The 19,884-nt window shown below is 36.8% G+C and overlaps 1 protein-coding gene across 3 annotated transcripts in view; it reads left to right on the top strand.

Annotated features, from left to right (window-relative positions):
- SHTN1 (shootin 1) overlaps positions 1–19,884 on the top strand; it is a 120,340-nt gene that overhangs the window by 52,626 nt on the left and 47,830 nt on the right. For all 3 annotated transcript variants that reach the window (XM_086377092.1, XM_086377093.1, XM_086377091.1), the window contains exons 4-9: positions 812–906; positions 5,894–6,062; positions 8,055–8,152; positions 10,087–10,168; positions 15,032–15,126; positions 19,533–19,679. In XM_086377092.1, coding sequence (XP_086233218.1) covers positions 820–906; positions 5,894–6,062; positions 8,055–8,152; positions 10,087–10,168; positions 15,032–15,126; positions 19,533–19,679 — 678 coding nt within the window. In that variant the 5' untranslated portion in view covers positions 812–819. The remainder of the gene's footprint in view (positions 1–811; positions 907–5,893; positions 6,063–8,054; positions 8,153–10,086; positions 10,169–15,031; positions 15,127–19,532; positions 19,680–19,884) is intronic.

The raw sequence follows: 19,884 nt of genomic DNA, 5'->3' as shown, positions 1-19,884 counted from the left end.
GCATTTTCTTTTCAACTAGAATTATGGGTGAAAGGATTTGGCATTTTTCTTACTTGATCTACAAAGTATAACTCAAGTTTTAAATTATTTTATACTTTTGAATCTCATTTATATAAACCAGATACCAAAAAGTCTGAGAATTGCTGTTTTTGAAACATTGGTTAAACATCGAGTTTGTTGTTTTTTTTAATCTTCCTGACAGTCTGTGATGTGAGAAGCAATTTGTTACCATCAATTTTTATCATCACTTAGTGCAAAAATCTTCTTGCTATAGTTTTCTGCCCTGGAGTTTATGAAATACTTTGTCAGTAATAAAGACTACTATTGAAATACTCAATTTAGTTAAGCTGTCACATTGTTATTCTAGTTATGAGATCAATATGTAAGATTTATTTTTAAACATTTCTCTTTAGCTGGTTTTCCTGAATAGATGCCTAAGTTATATTCTGCTAAGAAAAGGAAATTATATTTGCCACTTTTAATTTATGAGAGGTTCTTTTGTTTAAATTAGCAGACATGTCTATAGTTATATAGACAGCTACATAGAAAAGAGACTCAAAAAAATTCTCAGTAGCTTTCCTAAAATGTGTGTAATAGCCATAAAAGTTCTTTGTTGTCTTTTTTCTTTTTACATTCAAATATTAGCTAAGATTTAATCAGAGCAGCATCTTCAACATTTTTTTTTTCCGTGATAGCTAAAGGTCTGGCCAGCTAAAGAATTACAGTATTCTTAATCATGGGACAAGATGTGTGGGCTTCTGGAATAGCTGACTAACTCTGAATGCTAAGACTTTTTCCCCCTCATTCCTAGTTTCTCACATGGTTATAGAGGAAGTGAATTTTATGCAGAACCATCTTGAAATAGAGAAGACTTGTCGAGAAAGTGCTGAAGCTTTGGCAACAAAGGTGAGACATTTCATATAAAGGAATTCTACCTGAGCTTTTAAAGTTCAACTTGCTTTTCTGCATAGTGACCTCTATTTTCTTCTGCTTTTCTAGCTCTCTAATCAATTGATTCTGATCCTCATCAGAGGTCTCAGAATCCTGAAATGTGATTATGCAAATATCTGTCTTAATGCCAAGATTCTTTTGATTATAAAAAAAAGTGTTTGTATGTGTGTATCTCAGTATTTCTATGTGTTTTTTGCCTATGAAAATGGTCCCAGAGTGGCTGGTTGAACTCGACTTGCCTGATGTCTGTGCATTTGGTTAAAATGCTAACCAAGTTTAAAACTAACTGAAAGTGACATAAAAGAGCAATGAGTGTTTTCTGTTTGAATCAGATGAAAAAGTCAGCCTCAGACTGTACATTTCAGGTGATTATTTGTGAAAGCAGAGTGAAGGCATGCTAAAGGTGACCTCCAGTGCTCCACTGATTGCTTCTAGCTGATGAATTTACCAAGTGTGTAATTTTCTATATTCTATCTCATCAGAAGTACATTATTGTTAAGGAATATTTTTATCTCTGTCTTACGTGTTTTGGGTTGGGCAAAATGCATCTGAACCACTTCATCAGAAAATGGATTACAGCGATTTTCAGCCAGATTTCATTAGTGATGCTGGTTTTGTTTTTTGCCCTCTCCACTGTCACCTACCTCCATAGTGTTCCTTTGGGTGCTCCTGAAATTCTATACATCAGACAGTCAATCGGTCAATTTAATCTATGTGCATTAGCATTGTGCTTGCTAGAGGTATTTGCTTAATTGTTTGCATAACGACACTACATTAGAATTCGTAAGATATGCAGGCAGAACCTAAATAAGTATATTAATGTGTGTATATGGCTTCTCTTCTATTATTTGTCCAAAGAATCTATAGCAATAGAGGCCGTTGCTTTAAAAAGAATGATAACATGGAGCTTCTATTCTGTATATCACTAGTGTTCACAAGTTCATAATACTGTTTGAATTTCTTTTCCTTTTCTTCTTTTGGGCCAAGTAGGAAAAATGTATGTGGAGCATACTAGCTGTTCTAAATCTTATAGCAGCTAAGGATAGTTTCTGTATTTTCTCTTGTTTTTAACAAGTATTCCTGTTGCTATAGTACATCCAAAGTGAGAACCCTATCTCTCAGGATTGGCAGTTTATGGAAAACAATGGTTTGGGAGGGAGTATATACAGGTTTTATTACCAGTTACATAATTTTGGACATACGTGACTTTGACCAGGTTAATTCTGTTCCCTAGATGGCTGTTGTTTCATCTTAAATGACAGGATAACCTTGAATTAGGACCGAAGTGAAAATGGGACAGACTTTGTTTATGATGACTTTAATCATTGGTCCCCTTAAAAATTATTTTATTGTTTTCCCCCCTTTTGTATTTAAGTTGATTTTGAGTGGAAGAATTCACGCATCTAACCTGCAATTATCATGTCATAATTTTCAAGGTAGACCAGGATTGATTTCTTAAGAATACCCAGACCCACTGCTCTAGGAATATGGCCCAGGCGTGGGAATGTTGACAAAGTTGCCAGGTGACTGTATAGTCGTCCCTGGCTATGACAATGTGTTACTAATCTCTGGGGTCATTTTTACGGTTTAGTGTTGATAATAAGACCCTTAATGTAGAGTTTGTCTTCTTAAGAAGCCCTTTTGAAAATGGACAAATGGTTTGTTTTTGAGGGTACAGTGTACTTTAGGATACAGTGTATGTGGACTTTAGAATAAAAAACCAAAAAAATCTATTCGATTAAATGCTATCAATATGCTCAATCGATGTGAAAGAAGCTACAGCTTTGTATACAAAGTTTGGAAGCCTCATTATATGTGTGATCAATAAATGAAAGTAACACATCCTGATTTAAGTATTAATTGTCATTTTTGAAAATAGTTTTCATTTTCTAAACAGCAAAGTTTCTGTAAGTTCTTATTTTTCTAAGTCTTTGCTCTCAAATTAAGGGCAAATAGAATGTTTAATTCTTATGATGCAATTTACATTATTTCCTTAGAAGCAAGTATGGATGCTTTGCCTTGCTGAAATGTGAAAGTTAAACCAATAGAATATAGGCCAGTTATTTAAATTGTATGATCCAAGTCTGTTTAACATGCTTATTTTGTATCTTTAACTATCCATTAAACTGTGCTCTATATAAAAACCCTGTTTAAATTTGAATATAGCACAAGGTTCTGTTCCTATAGGGTTATGAAAGGTTTATTTTTGCCTTCTAACTTAGAAGAGTTCTGAAACAGAAGTAGTGTGCGTTAACCTATATAACCTGATGGCTAATAACTGCAGTGACATTGCTTAGCTTAAGTTTGTGAATTCAGAGTTCTCAAAAATTTCTACTTCGTATGGTCATAAGACTTCATGTGTATAAATCTTGTATTTTCTTCTTTCAGAATATGAAAATGATGTTTCCAGAGAAGACTTTTGAAATTATGTTTGGCTTTTTTCTTGAGAAAGTAACTTTGTTGAATAGAGTAATGGTATTACAGCCAAATAGCTGGTAGATACTGGCGCCTGGTTTGATAGGAGCATTAAACTCTTTTGAGGGCAGAACTGTTAACTGTTACGTTATCAGATGTTACTTTGATGGTGGCCTGGAAAGTAATACGTTAAGCATCAGATGGCAAAAATGAGTATTTTCAGTTTTTCATGGGGAAAGGAACTTTGTATAGATAAATGCCTTGGTTGAAGAATACTAGCTTATAAATGATTTCTGAAGGAAAATTAGTAACAAAATAAATCTCTTTTGTTACTATTAGCTAATATTTGCTGAATTTTTACTGTAAGTCACTATGTTAAATGCTTTATATATAATATGTCATTTAATCTGCATATTATGGGATGGAAACTATTTTAATCCTTAGTAGCGAATGAGAAAACTGACACTGAAAGATTTTCTAGAGGCAGAGACAGAATTTGATTGCAGAGCTGTATTCTCAGCTCTGCTATAGTACTGCTGTTGCTAATTGTATAGAAATATATACCCAAGTACTGCATTCCTCCGTGTCAATTAGTCTTAGTATTGATGTACATTTGAATCACCTGGGAAGCCCTGAAGAAGTACTATGCTGGACTCTATTGCCAGAGATTTTTGGCCTGGTGGGAGGGCCTGCTTCCTCAGGCCAAATAATGGGAAGTTGTTTTTTTTTTTTTTTTTAACTCTACAGATTGTAATGTGCTGGATTGGGAACCATTTGTTTATTAGGAGGCAGAATTACAAATTAGCTCTTGAGTTTTTCCACTCTTTTCTGAAATTGTTCTTTTTTCCCTGCATTCTGAAAAGATATCATCCTTTGAGAACTGACAATGATCCTTGAGCCTCTAGTGCCGTGCTCTAGCATTCATGGTTCAAAGAAGCCACGACAGTGCTTACTTGAATTGTCCATCTGAAGGAAGAGAGATTGGGAAATCGTGGGTCTCTTATCATATTTCTGATCCTCTCCTGCAATATGGAGAGCTATAAGCTGGAGCTATGTCTGGGGACTGGGAGTAAAAGTCTGTGCCTGATTCCTTGAATGGATCTCGCCAGCCTTCCCAGGAAGAATCCAGGGAAGGGTTCATAGCCATTCCTGAGTAATCCTTCCTGATTCCCCAGAGAGGTCAGGGAACCTCTTGTGTTCCAGACCTTGCTAGTGATATGGGCTGGGCTTTCCCTGAGAGAAATCCTGAGGGATCCTAATCATGATGACAAATGAAGGACCAAAGCCAGACAAGTGCCATACTAAACATCTTATTCTGGTGTAAGGTTTACATAGAGAAGGGCCTTTAGCGTTCTGGTGAGTTATTTCTATTTGTATTTATATTCAGTGTCAGTTATTAAACTCAGAACTTGTTTTGATGGCCAACAGCCCTTACTAAATGCAAGCACATTTCTCTATCTTACATTTTATACTAGAGAAAGCAATCTACTAAACACTTCCTACTTAAATAAGAGAAGATCTTTCATATTTTAGTCTTGGGAATAAAGCAAAATCATATTTTCCTTCAGTGGACTTTGGATCGAATTTAGTCTTTGTGTGTGCTTTGTACTAACATTTATACGCACATGAATACAGGAGCTAAAGAAGGTAATGATAATTAATAACCAACTCATTTTTTACATCAAGGGCGTACTAAATACATCAATGAATTAGGTTTGCTTTATCTGCAATGACATAGAGATAATAGAAACATATCTTGAACTTTCTTCTATTGTGTATTATTAGAATTCTAGAAATAGACAGAAACACATTTTGAATTAGTTTAAGCAAGAAAAGCGGGAAAAAAGTAGGAGTTTGTTCAGAGGGATATTGGAGAATCCCATAGAATCCATGAGCTAGTAGCATTTTAGGAATGGACTGGAACCCTGTGGGAAACCCAGTGTCTGTTGCTTTTCTCTGTCTCTCTGCACTTTGGCTCCATTTTGGCCTTGCTGCTGACTGCCTTTCTCTACTCCTCGGTTGAGTAGTGTGATGTGGTTGCCAGTAGCTACTGTACATCCAGACACGTGGACAGGAGTTCCTGTCCAGGAGAACAGGAATTGCTTTGGGAGAACTTGGCTGTTCCAGAAATTATGTGGAACATGAAGAGGCAGTGGCAATGTCTCGAAAACAGGGAGTGCGGGACAAACATATAAAAGGTGTTCACAGCACAGCATCAAACCAAATAAAGTGTCTTAAATTAGGACTATTAATGACTGGATAAATTGAAATTCGATATAATCTATACTGGTGTTTTATCTTAATTTTTCTTGTATTAGTTATAACTAGCATTTTCACATGCTGTAAGGCATAGGTCTTACTTAATTAGTTTAATGTTAAAAAGTATAAACAAAATAATATTTAGTGACTCTTCTGTTTCATGCTGTGAATGTTGATGAATGTGTAGACAAAAAGACAATTTGACTGTTGTATAAAAACCTGAGACACTCACTTGCTATTAAAATAACTGTCTTTATATTTGCCTTAGTTAAATAAAGAAAATAAAGCATTGAAAAGAATCAGCATGTTATACATGGCCAAGCTGGGGCCAGATGTAATAACTGAGGAGATTAACATTGATGATGAAGATTCAGCGATGGATCCGGAGGATGTTGCCAAGACTTGCGTCTCAGTACAGTGTCAGAAGCAGATCAAAGGTAGGATTCCTGGCTTAATTATTGAACGTGGTTTTGACTCCTATTAGGATAATGCTTCTCAACCCTGGTTGCACATTGAAATTACATAAGGATTTCCATAAATACTGATGCCTGGGTCCTTTTTTGGAAAAAAGTCCTGATTATTTGTCCCAGAGGGTAGTCTGGTTGAGAATCATGATGACCGTAGCTTTATGAGTTACTTTCTTGTTTGGGATTAGGTACTTTTGAAAGCGCCATCTTGACAGGAACAGTCAGTTAACCTATACATGTCTTAAGGATAGGACTGCGTATTAAGATATTTTTGTTAAAAGAAAGAAAGAATGAATAAAAATGTATTTAGCCAACACCCTCTATTAGTCTGTTGATTTCTCTGTTGAAATCTTTGGGAAGATACCTCCTGAAGTTGCTTTGTCTCTGCCCTCTAAGAACTTCTTCTAAGACTCAGGCAATGAGCTAGAAGCAATATGTAGTATTAAGCAACTATGTTGGTCCCCACATAGTTCCAAAAGGCAAAACCACACAATACGTCTGTGAAGTGCACAGTAACTCTTTCAATAAAGAAGCACACACATATAGTTTAGGATGTAGGAAAACAGTCTGGGGCTTGGTAATTATTGGAGCATTTTAACTTACTGTATCTGTCAAGAATATTTGTTGGTTTGATAGATAAAACCTGGAAATATAAAGAAGAAAGTAAAAAGAAAGCCATTTTAACCCTGTGTGTGCTCAATTGCTAAGTCATATTCAACTCTTTGTGATGCCATGGACTGACCACAGCCCGCCAGGCTTCTCTGTCCATGGGCTTTCCCAGGGAAGAATACTGGAGTGGGTTGCCATTTCGTCCTCCAAGGGATCTTCCTGACCCTGTAATCAAACCTGCGTCTCCTGCATCTCCTACCTTGGCAGGGAGATTCCTTAACCACTGAGCCACCTGGGAAGCCCCTCTTACCCTCTCACCTAAGAAAAAATTGTATTTATGTTGGCAGGAACCGGGAGAGGAAGTTTAAAGGCTTTCCTTTTGTTTCTATTTCTCCCTTCTGTTAGATCTTGAATAGTATGGTTTCTGATTCTTTTTCAAGATTAGTCTGGCAGTGGAGAAAGTGGTTTTGAAATAAGTCTCTTGAGAACCCCTTCATTAATCTGGGTTCATGTAAAAAGTTTGATTTAATTTACTAGTAAATAACCACATAGAGCATTTCTTATTGTCCTTGGAGAAGGGTAAGAAATTAAAAGCACTTAAAAGCTAAGTGGCAAAACTATGTGGGCCTGGGTATAAATTTAAGTACTGTGCTAGTCCATGTATTTTTTTTTTTTTAACATTTGAGTGGTAGAAGTAACTTTAATATAACACCAGAAGCTTTTGCACTTATAGTGCCTAATATTTTCACTCTAGTAACAGTTTTCAGTTAATCTCAATAATATGAAATACGAAATAAATTAAGAAACAAAACACCCACAACTCTGGAGAGAAAATTATTAGAATTAACCCTTTTTCAAATAGGTTATATTTTGAGTCAGTTCAAATAATATTTAAGGGCTATAAATTGGCAGCACGTCAGGGTTTTTTCCTTTAAATCAAAATCTCCAAATTGTTAGCTGCCCTGTTTGTTTGTATTGCATTGTGACAAGAGCCCATGGCCATTATAAAATAAAAAAGAAATTAGTACAATGCCTTAATTTGTTTTGCTAAAAGCTTAAAAAATCCTACTTCTAAAATGCCAGAGAGTTTCTAGAATATAGGTTTGATACAATGCAGAGAAAACATAATCTAGTACATTTAACATAGAATGCCTGATAGAAAATTTAAGGAACATAGCTATATTAGGGGAGGGGAACAAGTGAAATTTCCATTGTCTTCTCCTGCTTCCTTTTCCTTCTAATTGTTGAAAACCTTTGACAGTAAACTGCTCATGGACTGGTATTTTCAATTCTTCTGACAAGATTGATTTCTTCTTTTAAAAATAAGTCTTTATTTTTTCTTTAAAAATGCAGAACTTCGAGATCAAATTGTATCTGTTCAGGAGGAAAAGAAGATATTAGCCATCGAACTGGAAAATCTCAAGAGCAGACTTGTAGAAGTAACAGAAGAAGTATGTATCTTAGGCCCGAAAGGCAGGACCTTTAGTGCTTGGAGATGCTTGGGGACAGGCTGCATCAAAACCTTGCTGTTGGAAGCTTATTTCTGACACGAGAACCATGTACTACCAATTTTAATTTTCTCTTGTCCCCACTATTCCAGACCTACAAAAAGGTATAGAAAATAAGATCATAAACATTCATGGGCCCACTCTGTAGCTCAAGAAATAATGCACTAAAATAGCATCGAAGTGTTTCCTGTTATCCCGCATGTTTCACTGTTTGCAGATTTGTGACAATGATACCTGCATCTGAAATCACACACTGTTGCTTCTGGTGAAGAATGATTTTGCTTCTCTAGTCGAGGGCAAACTCAGTAGAGAAAGGCTCTCCTCCTCTGTACCTCCCAACATAGGCATATATAGTAGATGGTAGAATGGGTTCAAGTGGGTATTTGGAGAATCTTTTTATTTTTTCTTCTGAATTGTCTGTGAAAGCAAGAGCACGTACTTAGCCTTCTTTGCACATGGCTTGAAGAATCTGCCTTTGCAGTCTCGATGTAATTTGTGTCAGTGGTTCTGAGTCTGTAGCCCAAGGTTTCTCAACTGATGTATTATAGCACCTTGATATCTTGCCAGTGATCAAGTGTCCCAGGGTATTGGTCCCTTCAGTGAGCAGCCTCATCCAGTTCCCATACACATATTCTTAAGGACCAGAATGTGAAAAAGGTTGGGAAGCAGTGCCCATCTACCTACCAGCCTCAGTTACTGTTTCAGTAAGTGTGAGTGGGAAGAAGGACAAAGATATTTTGGAAGCACTGAGCAGGGTGTACCAGTTACTAATTTAAACAGAAAGCAACAGTATACTTTGTACTAAAAGAGACCAGTTCACAGACTCTCTGGAAGTGCTGATGGATTCAGGGGCCCTTTCAGGACCATCATCTTAGCTTGTTTCTTGAGTGTTATCATAGGAGAGAAAGACATTTTGATGCATTCCATTTCTCAGTTATAATTATTTATTGATGATTCTCTTCCCTCCCACTTAGAGGTATTATTGGAAGCCATTTCAGAAGTTAGTTTTTTTTATGATTATTTCAGACATCTGAAAAGTATAAAAAACAAAGTAATGAACATCCATATGCTGACTACACAGTTCAGTATATAAAACATTAACATATTATTGAAACCCATGTGTATCTCTCCCTGAGTGCTTTCTCCTGACTCCCTGCCCTGTTTCTCCAAGCAACCATTATTCTGAACTTGGTTTTTATGATTTCAGTGATTACATTTACATATCTACTACAATGACTAGTATTTTGAATGTTTTTAACTGTATAAACTTGCTTCTTAAATTCAACATAATGCTTTTGAGATCTGTCCACTTCCTATATGTAACTTTACATTCTTTTTTTAGAACTCTACTATGATAGTCTCTTTTCCTGTGACGCCAAAAATTTTTTCAGAAATTGAAGTTTTTTGGGGGGAGGTTTTCATATGTATTTTATTTAAGTCAAAGGTCAAAGCATTTTTTTATTAAAAAAAAAATCTGTGTATGTTTTACGTAAGCCAAATGTCATCAAAGTGTTAAATGAATGCCAAAATTTAATATTATATATCTGATTAAATGATTCAGGTATTTTTTGGGTGCAGTCTAGTTGGATTTTTCCTTTTGAAATGTCAATCATTTACGTTGGATGACTAGAACATTGCCATATTTAAGGAGCAGTGCTAATGCTATTTGGAATATGTAAAGTTCCAGGTATATATCCTAAATTAAATAGACACTTTGAGGCTATAAAAACGCTTTAATAAAAGCCTAACACAGTGAAGGCAATGACTGCTTTAGTGTAGCATCGGGTTGAAAATTGAACAGTAGTTTAAGTCGCCCATCATCATGTCATGTTTTACAATTTTGGATGTTTTCTCCTCTCACAATATCACATTTTTAGGTAAATAAAGTTAAACAAGAAAAAGATGTTTTGAATTTGGAAGTTCTTGAACAGAGGAAAGTCTTAGAAAAATGCAATAGAGGTATGTGTTTCTAGTCTTTTCTTTCTCAAATCTATAACTTACTTTGTGTCTATATATTTTGTATTATTTTATACCTGTGTCTAAAGAGTGTTGTAGCAAAAGTTTTCTATATTGTGTCTTCTTAACGTCTAGCAATGAGTCTCTCTCATTTCCTGTTCTTTTATCACCTAAGTTAGAGCCTGAGGAAATTTAAAAGTGCTTCTGCTTAAGGAATTCACAACCCACTCATTTTGAAACTTCAGACCTAAATCCTCTTTTGTCCTACATGTATCCTGGGACCATGGCCATATTGGTATTTATGTATCTGGTAGGGTTATTCAGTAAACCGCTCCTCAGTCCAGCAGTGATTGGGATATCTACATAAATACCTGCAACATTAGATGACAAAATTTTAAATTAAGAGGAAAAGGAAATAGTTTCATTAGTAATATCTAGATTCCATACACATATGTTAACATACAATATTTGTCTTTCTCTTTATGACTTACTTCACCCTGTACAATAGGCTCTGGTTTCATCCACCTCATTAGGACTACTAAAATGCGTTCTTTTTTAAAGCTGAGTAGCTTTCCATTGTATATATGTACCAAAATTTCTGTGTCCATGCACAGTGGAGATGCAGACACAGAGAACAGACTCATGGACGCAGTGTGGAAGGGGGCGCTGCTAAGTCACTTTGTTCATGTCCGACTCTGTGTGACCCTGTGGGCCATAGCCCGCCAGGCTCCTCTGTCCATGGGATTCTCCAGGCAAGAACACTGGAGTGGGTTGCCATTTCCTTCTCCAGGGGATCTTCCCAATCCAGAGATCAAACCTGCATCTCTTATGTCTCCTGCATTAACAGGCAGTTTCTTTACCACTAGTGCCATATGAGAGTGGCATGGAAACATATACATTACCATATATAAAATATAGTCAGTGGGAATTTGCAGTGTGACATAGGGAGCTCAAGCCCGTGTTCTCTGACCACCTAGAGCAGTGGGATGGGGTGGGAGTTGGGAGGGAGTTTCAGGAGGGAGGGGACATATGTATGGCTGATTCATGTTGATGTATGGCAGAAACCAGCACAGTATTGTAAAACAAATACATTGCAATAAAAAAATTTTAAAAAAGAGGATATGGAAAATAGGACACAGGGAAAGTGAAAGTCTGTGTTCAGATGCAAAGTGCCTCCTTGCTCCAAGTCCTTGCACATTTCCTACCTGTGTGCCTGAAGTCTGGCTGTGAGCTCCCTGGAAGCCAGAGCCAAGAGAGATTCATGATCTTTTCTGTGAATCACATAAAAATTTACCTCTTCGTCAGGAGAAGCAGACTTGGTCTCATGGCGAGAAGGAACTTTCTTCTAGAGAAAATTCTGTGTAATTTGATTTTATCATCCTAGTCATAAAGCATAGCATGTAATCTCATGGTGCTGTTTCTTATGTCTCCTGGTTTAGAACAAAGGAGTTATGCTAAAGTGCAAACATAATTCTCAAGGGGAGCAGGGCCTCTTAATGTGCTTTTTGTTCTGCTTTTTCCCCTCAGCCAATGTCTTTCCTAGTTCAGAAACTACAACTTGAAAAGGAAACCTTTCAGACCCAGGACCTTCCCTGTTGGTAGTGGTGGTGGTTATCTATCTTTGTGTCATTCATGAATTGAGATTCTTTTCTTTTTAATAAATGAACTTATAGCTAAGTGTGGGAGATGCACTAGGTTGTAACATTTCCTTTGCTCTTTGTGCATTTAAGAAGATATAAATGGTATAGAAGAATTTTCAGTTGTGATACACTATGCTATTAACATGCTTCTACAAAGGGTAGTGTGATGGCCCTTGCCTTCAGGGAGCCCCCTATCTAGGAAGAGAGAGAGATTATGTACATGAATACATGACTAGGACCAACCCAGTTTATTTCAGAATCTAAGAGGACCAGGGCATGTGAAAATTCACTTTTTATCATAGTGTTCTGGTCATAGGAAAGAAAGTCAATTATCTTGCCTAGGACTTCTTTTTAAAAATAGGTTTGAGAATCATTTAGCTCTCAGGGACCTATAATTCACATCACAAACCACCATTTACATTGCTTCACTTGAGCAAGACTGTTAGTCTTTCCTCTGAGGAGGCGGTAGATTGACCGAGTACAAAGTTTGAAATTCTATGTCATTACACAGCAAACCAGTTCTTAGTCAGTTAAGACTGAAGTGCCCTGGAGGAACAGCTTGTGAAAGCAGCCATTAAGAGAGCCTTTTTAAAGTTTTTTATCGCTATGACTCAGCTCAGAGTTGAGAGTGCCTGGCCTGAATCTGATGGAGAGATCAATGTACTATCCACCCATGTGGTACCTACTTGGTGATGACGCCATTACTCCCTCTGTCCCATCTATATCATTATTTAACAAAATGTCAAAAAGTAGGAAAGAATTCATGTTGCTCCTATTTGACAGGATATTCCCTTTGAAGGTTTCTGCCCACAGGGATTCTTTAGTTCAAAGCTCTGACTTTAGGTCTCTACAGATCTAAAGCTGCTTCTTTTCGTTATAAACATGGATAATACTTTGAAACAACTAATACACACACACACACACACACACACACGTATACATTTTTCTTTCTTTTTATTCAGGTAACATACTTTTTTCGGTGGGAAGTATAAATGCATATTGGAAAAGGAAAAAAAAAACTCAACTTTTATAGTCCAGGTATGAGCACTGTTAACATTTTAGTGTTTATTCTTCCAGGAGAGGAAAGGAGCGGAGGGACAATTTACAGGTAGGGGACTAAGAGGTACAAAGTATTATGTATAAGATAAGTTACAAGGATATGTTGTACAACACAGGGAATATAGCCAGTGTTTTATAACTGTAAATGGAGCATAACCTTTAAAAATTGTGAATCACTATACTGTACACCTGTAACATAATTTTGTGCATCAACTATCTTTCAATCAAAAGGCCTATATATACAGGTTAAATTGTTTGTTAAATATGTTTATAATGTATACGGAGTATAAAGAAAATACCAACAAAAAGGATAGTCTTTGTATCCATTGGTATTTTACAACCCCTGAACATCAATCTCTACTTGTATTTCTTCATTGAATTTTTATCATAGTTTTTATTTGTAGTTTTTCACATATGTATATATCTCTGAACAGCATATTATTTAATTTTGCATGAACTTGATATATATGCTGTCATTTTGCCTGTGTCCTTCTGCAGCTTTTTGCATTTGTGAGGTTCATCCATATTAAAGGGTTTTACTGTGGTATGTTTTTCTCTGCTGTATAATATTTCATTTATGTTTATACCAAAATTTGTTTATCTAGTATCCACTCCAGTACTCTTGCCTGGAAAATCCCATGGATGGAGGAGCCTGGTGGGCTGCAGTCCATGGGGTCGCTGAGGGTAGGACACCACTGAGCGACTTCACTTTCACTTTTCACTTTCATGCATTGGAGAAGGAAACGGCAACCCACTCCAGTGTTCTTGCCTGGAGAATCCCAGGGACAGAGGAGCCTGGTGGGCTGCCGTCTCTGGGGTCGCACAGAGTCGGACACGACTAAAGCGACTTAGCAGCAGCAGTATCCAGTTGGTGGATGTTTGAGTTTTTTCCAGTTTTTTGCTATTCCAAATCATCGTGTTATGAGAATTCTTACACATGTCTTCTGGTGCAAATATCAAAGAGTTTCACTAACGTACACACCAAATGTAATATTTTATCTTCGATTTCACGACATAATGCCAGATTATTTTTAAAGTAGGTCTGTAAGTTTATATGCCTGTTAACAGTGTGTTTGTTCTCACTGTTCTGTGCCCTGTCCAAACTTGATATAGCTATACTTTAAAATTTTTGGCAGTCACCTCTTTGGTGAATATAAAAAGATAGCTATGGTTTTACTTTCCATCTCCTTGGTTACTGATAAAGATGTTTGTTGGCCTTTTACATATTTCCTCCTCTGTGAAACTTTTATTGATGTGTTTTATATGTGGCTTTTAAGAAACAGAAATGAGCTCATTTTAAAGGTATGTCATGAAGGTCTTTCCCATTTAGGAAATATGCCTCTACAATATAATTTTTTATGTTTTTATGTTGGTTTCTACCATACAGCAGTGCACAACAGTGCATGCAAATCAATCATTCCCTCTTGAGCGTCCCTTTCCACTCCCATCCCACCCCTTTGGGTCATCACAGAGCACCAGGCTGGCCTCCTTGTGCTATCCAGCGACTTCCCACTGGTTATCTGTTTTACGCATAGTAGTGTATATATGTCAACGCTGCCTTCTCAATTCATCTGACGCTCTCCTTCCCCCGCTGTGTCCCATCATCTGTTCTCTATGTCTGCATCTCCATTCTTCCCCTGAAAACATGTTCATCAGTACTGGTTTTCTGGATTCCATTATCTATGCATGAATGAACAATATTTGTTTTTCTCTTCTTCACTCTGTATAAAAGGCTCTAGGTTCATCCACCTCACTGTACCTCACTCAGTACAACGTAATCCTGTTGGCAGAATATTTCTTGTATATTTCTTTACTTACTGACCCCTCAATGTTAGGTCATCTAGATTGTTTCATTATTTTCAGCAGTGATGCAGAGAACACCTTTACAATTAGATCTTTGTAGGTTCATGATTCATTCTCTTAGGAGAATAAATACATTTCTAAAAGTGGAATTGTTGAGTCAAAGGGTATAAATAGTTTTAGATTTTTGATTCACATTGCCAGGTTGGTCTCTGAAAAGGTGTTATCTAATTTATATTCCAGCCAGCAGTGAATGTAGGTGTTTTGTATGCCTGAATAAGGAATCTTTTCGATGCTGGTTTTTTCATCCATTTGCCTAATAATCTGTGTGGCCTATTGTCCATTTTCTTTTCCTTGTCTTCTTAAGTGTCCATGCTAGCAGTAGAAGAGTATGAGGAAATGCAGGTGAACTTGGAGCTGGAGAAGGACCTTCGAAAGAAAGCAGAGTCATTTGCACAAGAGGTAAATGTCTTGCAGAGACCTCATTTTTTAGTTTTATATTTTAAAGAGCTTTGCAGATGACATATGAAAACATTTTTTGAGGTTGAACAAACACTTGTCACTCTGAATAAAGATCATCTGCTCTAGGGAGCTATTTTGAATAGTATCAAGTTCACTGAACTTGGTGTCAGAGATCTGGGTTTGCATTTTTCCATGTCATTCGGGTAGTAGTCGTTTGTTACTAGCAACTCTTAACCTCTTTGGGCTTCACTTTCACCATGGGTGATGATACCAACCTCACCAAGTGGATTGTAAAATCAAATGGCATGAGTCTTCATAAGAATTTTATAAACTAGAAAATGCTATACTGGGAAAATAAATTGTATTTAGGGATACCCATCCCATTACTTGTGATTTAAAGTCCGGTTTGAGTGCAGGACTTTTGTATGTTTCCAAAAGCCTTAAGAAACTGGGTTACATCTCAGTATACCATCTGAAAGAACATCATGGTCTTCAGTGACTGTTCAGCGCTCTCACTGTGTGCCTTGATTCTGCCACTTGCTGTGGAACATTGTCACACACGTTATACACCCATTATCTGAGCCTTTCATGTTAGAGATGAGTTTTGAGCTTCTCATGCTCTGGGTTAACTTTGTTGACACGTGGTGGTTGGGTATTCCACGGCTCTGTGACTGGTTTCCAGGGAAATGAGGAGGCGTCAGTTGGCTGAGCTGTAACAGCTTATGATGTGTTATGTGTTAACAGCTTATGATGTGATCTACATGAGATCTTCTCCATCAGGTATAAATATTTTGAATCTGTTTGCCTACTGTGGGTTCAAGGAAGGTAGCTAAGGAAATGTAAGCATTCTTAGGTGGAAGTACCCAAGGTATAGAAGGAAGACAAAGTGCAGGGTTATGGGAATGACATTTGAAGATCAGATGATGGTTTTGTGCAAGAGTTTTTCCATACTTGAAGGTAACTCTGGTAGCAATGAACCCTATAAAAGTTTAGTCTGAGAAGGTCTGATTTGAAATATTATGATTAAATTTATTCAGAGAGTTTAATGAAAGGTGAGTAAATATTTATTCTCTTATTTCTTGGAAGGAGGAAAAAGAATTGAAGTGTGTTAGAGCCCTTCAGAAAAATCTACAGCGTATAAATAATGGAGCTAAAGAAATAGTTGAGGGGAGAGAGAGTAGAGATAATGTGAAAATGCCTTCATTGCAAAGCTGAAAATGTTGGCTGATTTTGACCTGCATGCAAGGGTCTTAATTTTGAGAGACATTTTCAGTTTGCATTTCTTGTTTGCAGAATGATGTTAGAATACAAAGCAGCTCAGAGAAAAACTTGAAGGCCATGTAATAACCGGATAGATGGAAGAAGTAAGATTCCTTTAAGAATGTAAAAATGAATTATTCATTCTGCCATGCAACCTGTAGTGCTTGGTGCAAACAGTACTGACAGGTTAATCCAGAATGAGGAGAGAGATGTTTGAGGAGGGAAAGCGAGAGCAGTGGTACTTACCCTGCTGGTGTGTGTGTGTGTACGCGTGCGCTAAGTCGCTCAGTCATGTCCGACTCTTAGTGACCCCATGGACTGTGCCCGCCAGGCTCCTCTGTCCATGGGATTTTCCAGGCAAGAGTAGTGGAGTGGGGTGCCATTTCCTCCTCCACACTGCTGGTAGCATAAGTATTTGCAACAGTGCTTGATGATTTTACAGTATCTAAGGCTTGGTCTACACAATAGTAAGAAGAAAAGACAAAACTGAATTAGAACTGGTATATCTTCCCTTTTACATGGTTTATAGATTCTCAGGTTTTCAACAGACAACTGCTGATAAAAGGTATCTGACTTGACTTAACTAGAGAAATACCACTTTTGCATTTTGTTCTTAGTGCATTCAGCAAATATCTTTCAAGCCAGACACTGTGTGAGTAGTGGAAATATAATGGTGAAGAAAGCAAATACGACTCCCGCCCTGTTGGAGTATTTAGTGTAGAGCCATAGAAATCATTTTTTAAAGTTAATTTAGGTCACCTTTTTTAACTACAAAAGGAAGATATATACCCTGTAAACATGCAAACAGTTTTCAAATGTGTAAATTAAAAATTGAATGTTTCTTCCTTCTTCTTTAATTGTTTGTCCAATTAAAAAACCCAAAGCATGATCACTTACAGGGAGGGAACAGTCAGTTGTCCTCATAACTATGTTTTGTATTTCTTCAACATAATTTCAACTCTTGAAACCTTCCCTGTACTTTTTGAATGTATATTTTTTTGCTATTTAGTGTAGTTTTTCTTTCCTCTGTTTAAAGATGTGAATACTTTTTCAACATGTAGTCCTTATATACTGAGGGAATGTTACATAAATTTTGTTTTCAGACAACTGAGATGATAATATTTTAATGTTATTTTTGAAAGAATGAATTATATATTTATGACACTAAATTTTCTTGTCATTCTTTGAAGAGATGTAGGAAAATTTCTCTGAAATTCTGGTACCAATGTTATTATTTGTCTGATAAGGGACCCACTTAATAACGCTAACCAAGAAGTTCTTTCCATAGCTAAAAGCCAAATTCATTAGTGTTTGGTAACTGAATTTTCTTTAAATACATCTTTAGAAAAGGCATTATGTAGTGTTTTATTTTAGTACTTTAAAGTCTAGAAAAGGTGGTCTAATGACTAATATTTTTCAAGTTGCCATTGTTATTGAAAGGAACTTCTTTTCTGTATGTTCTTTTCATCTTATATTGCAATTTAGGGATTGTTACAGGGCTTTGCAAAAGAAATTCATGTTATTAACATCCCTAAGACACAGTCTTTGTTCTTTTCTCTCTAAAATAACAGTTGAAACAATTTATAATCATGTAAGTTGAGCAAGTTTTCCTGAGAGCTATAACTTTGCCCAAGAGAACCAGAGTACAGAGGAGCAGGGCAGGGAGAGCCATAAAGCCAGCCCTGGCATCAGTGGTCCTTGTGCCTGCATTGTCTGACTGCTGGGCCCTTCGCCTCTGCCCTGGTCAGCCCCCTGACTGCGTCCTCTCTGTCTTCCCCTGGACTCGGAGCACTTGGTGAAAGGCCTCACTTCCTGGGGAGCCAGAGAATCTCAGCTGTTTCAGTTGCATTTGTTGGCCTTTCATGTTGGCTGTGAGATGTTGTCTAAGATACCAACACGGGACTCCAACCAATTGAGTTTTAAGAGGGGAAAATGTATAAAAAATAAATTACTGTAATATTATTATTCAATAGTAATCTGAAACAAATCATTTCAATTAGACTATTGGTCTCAATTTTAAGATACTATGATGGAATGTTGATGATGCTTCCCTAGTGCATAGATGCCTCCAGTCTCACTTTTCTCCAGCCCACACTCGTGCACTCATGGATACTTACTCATCCTCTGCTCCTATTCTTACACAGGCATCAGATGGAAGAAGAATGTAAATTTCACTCGCAAATGTTGCTGTACTATAAAATGGGCCTGATTTCAGAATTTGTAGAACATTTTGTGTTCAGACTCGCCCACTGGCTGCTTTGTGTAGCATATTAAGGAAAAGAAGTAATAGGTGAATAGGAAATAATGTTGCTTTCAACCGTGAAAAGTTGTGAAGATTAGGTTAAGAATATATGTAAATTGTTTAGTAAAAGGCTCAGTTTGATTAATATACCTTTTTCCTTCTCCTCTTTACCCTCCTACTGTTAACTACTTTTGTCACGAGGAAAAGCTGATAGGTTTAAGACAAAAATCTTAGGTCTATTAAATAACCGAGAAAGAGATTAGCCAGATGGTGAAGAGCATGGGCCTGTAAATCAGACAGATCTGGGTTTAAATCCTGGGTTTTGCCACTCACTTGTGTCTTTGGGAAAGCTGATTAACCCCTCAGAGCCTCAGTTATCTTATTAGTAAAAGTAGGATAATAATAGTGTCTACTTGACAGTGGTGTTCTAGGGATTACATGATAAACTGCATGTAAAATGATTGCTGCCACACCTATCCTCTAGTCTTCAATATGTTTTAGCTTCTCAAAGCAGATGAATTCACCTCACAGGGATCGATGTAAAGGATTAAAATAATGTGTAGAACATATTTAGTAGAATACTTGGCATAAGTTCTTGATATATATTAGCTGCTACTGCTAGTATTTATAAATTTTAAAGCAATAATAAAATAAAAGCTGCAGTATAGGACTAAACTACTGTATATATACTGTGCTGAGATGAAGGTAAAGGTTCTAAAGATTACATAAAAGTTATGAATGAAAACTTAGCATAGGACTCATTACTTCTAAAATCATCATACTACCATTCAGAAATTGCGTTTACCTTTTTAATGAAAACTCCACCTTTCCTTTTGCTCAAGTTTCCATTGAGGAGGCTTGTGAACATGAGTGGTGTCTACATTTTTGTAATTAACTTTTGTAGATGTTTATCGAACAGAACAAGCTAAAGAGACAAAGCCACCTTCTACTACAGAGCTCTGCTCCTGACCGGCAGCTTTTGAACGCATTAGATGAAAATGCAAAACTTGTCCAGCTCCTTGAAGAAGAGAGAATTCAGCATCAACAAAAGGTAACAGATTTTCTCCTGGGTTTTTAGTGCACACACATCCTTAAACTGAGAGGAGTTAGTCCAGAAGCTCATAGTTCCTTATTTTGCTTGAGTTACTAAGTCTTTCCAGTGTTTTCACCTTTTAGGAAAAAACTACCAAATGAACTTCTAGTACCCATCTAAGATTTATAGTGCGCTGTTGTAGGCTCTATTGTTGTTTAGTTGC

This window comes from Bos grunniens, chromosome 26 (assembly GCF_055505025.1).
Source record: "Bos grunniens cultivar Pamir isolate PY7600 chromosome 26, Bosgru_T2T1.0, whole genome shotgun sequence".
Lineage (NCBI taxonomy): Eukaryota > Metazoa > Chordata > Mammalia > Artiodactyla > Bovidae > Bos > Bos grunniens.
Note: the sequence above shows the minus strand (reverse complement) of the source record. Positions and strands in the feature narration are given on the sequence as shown.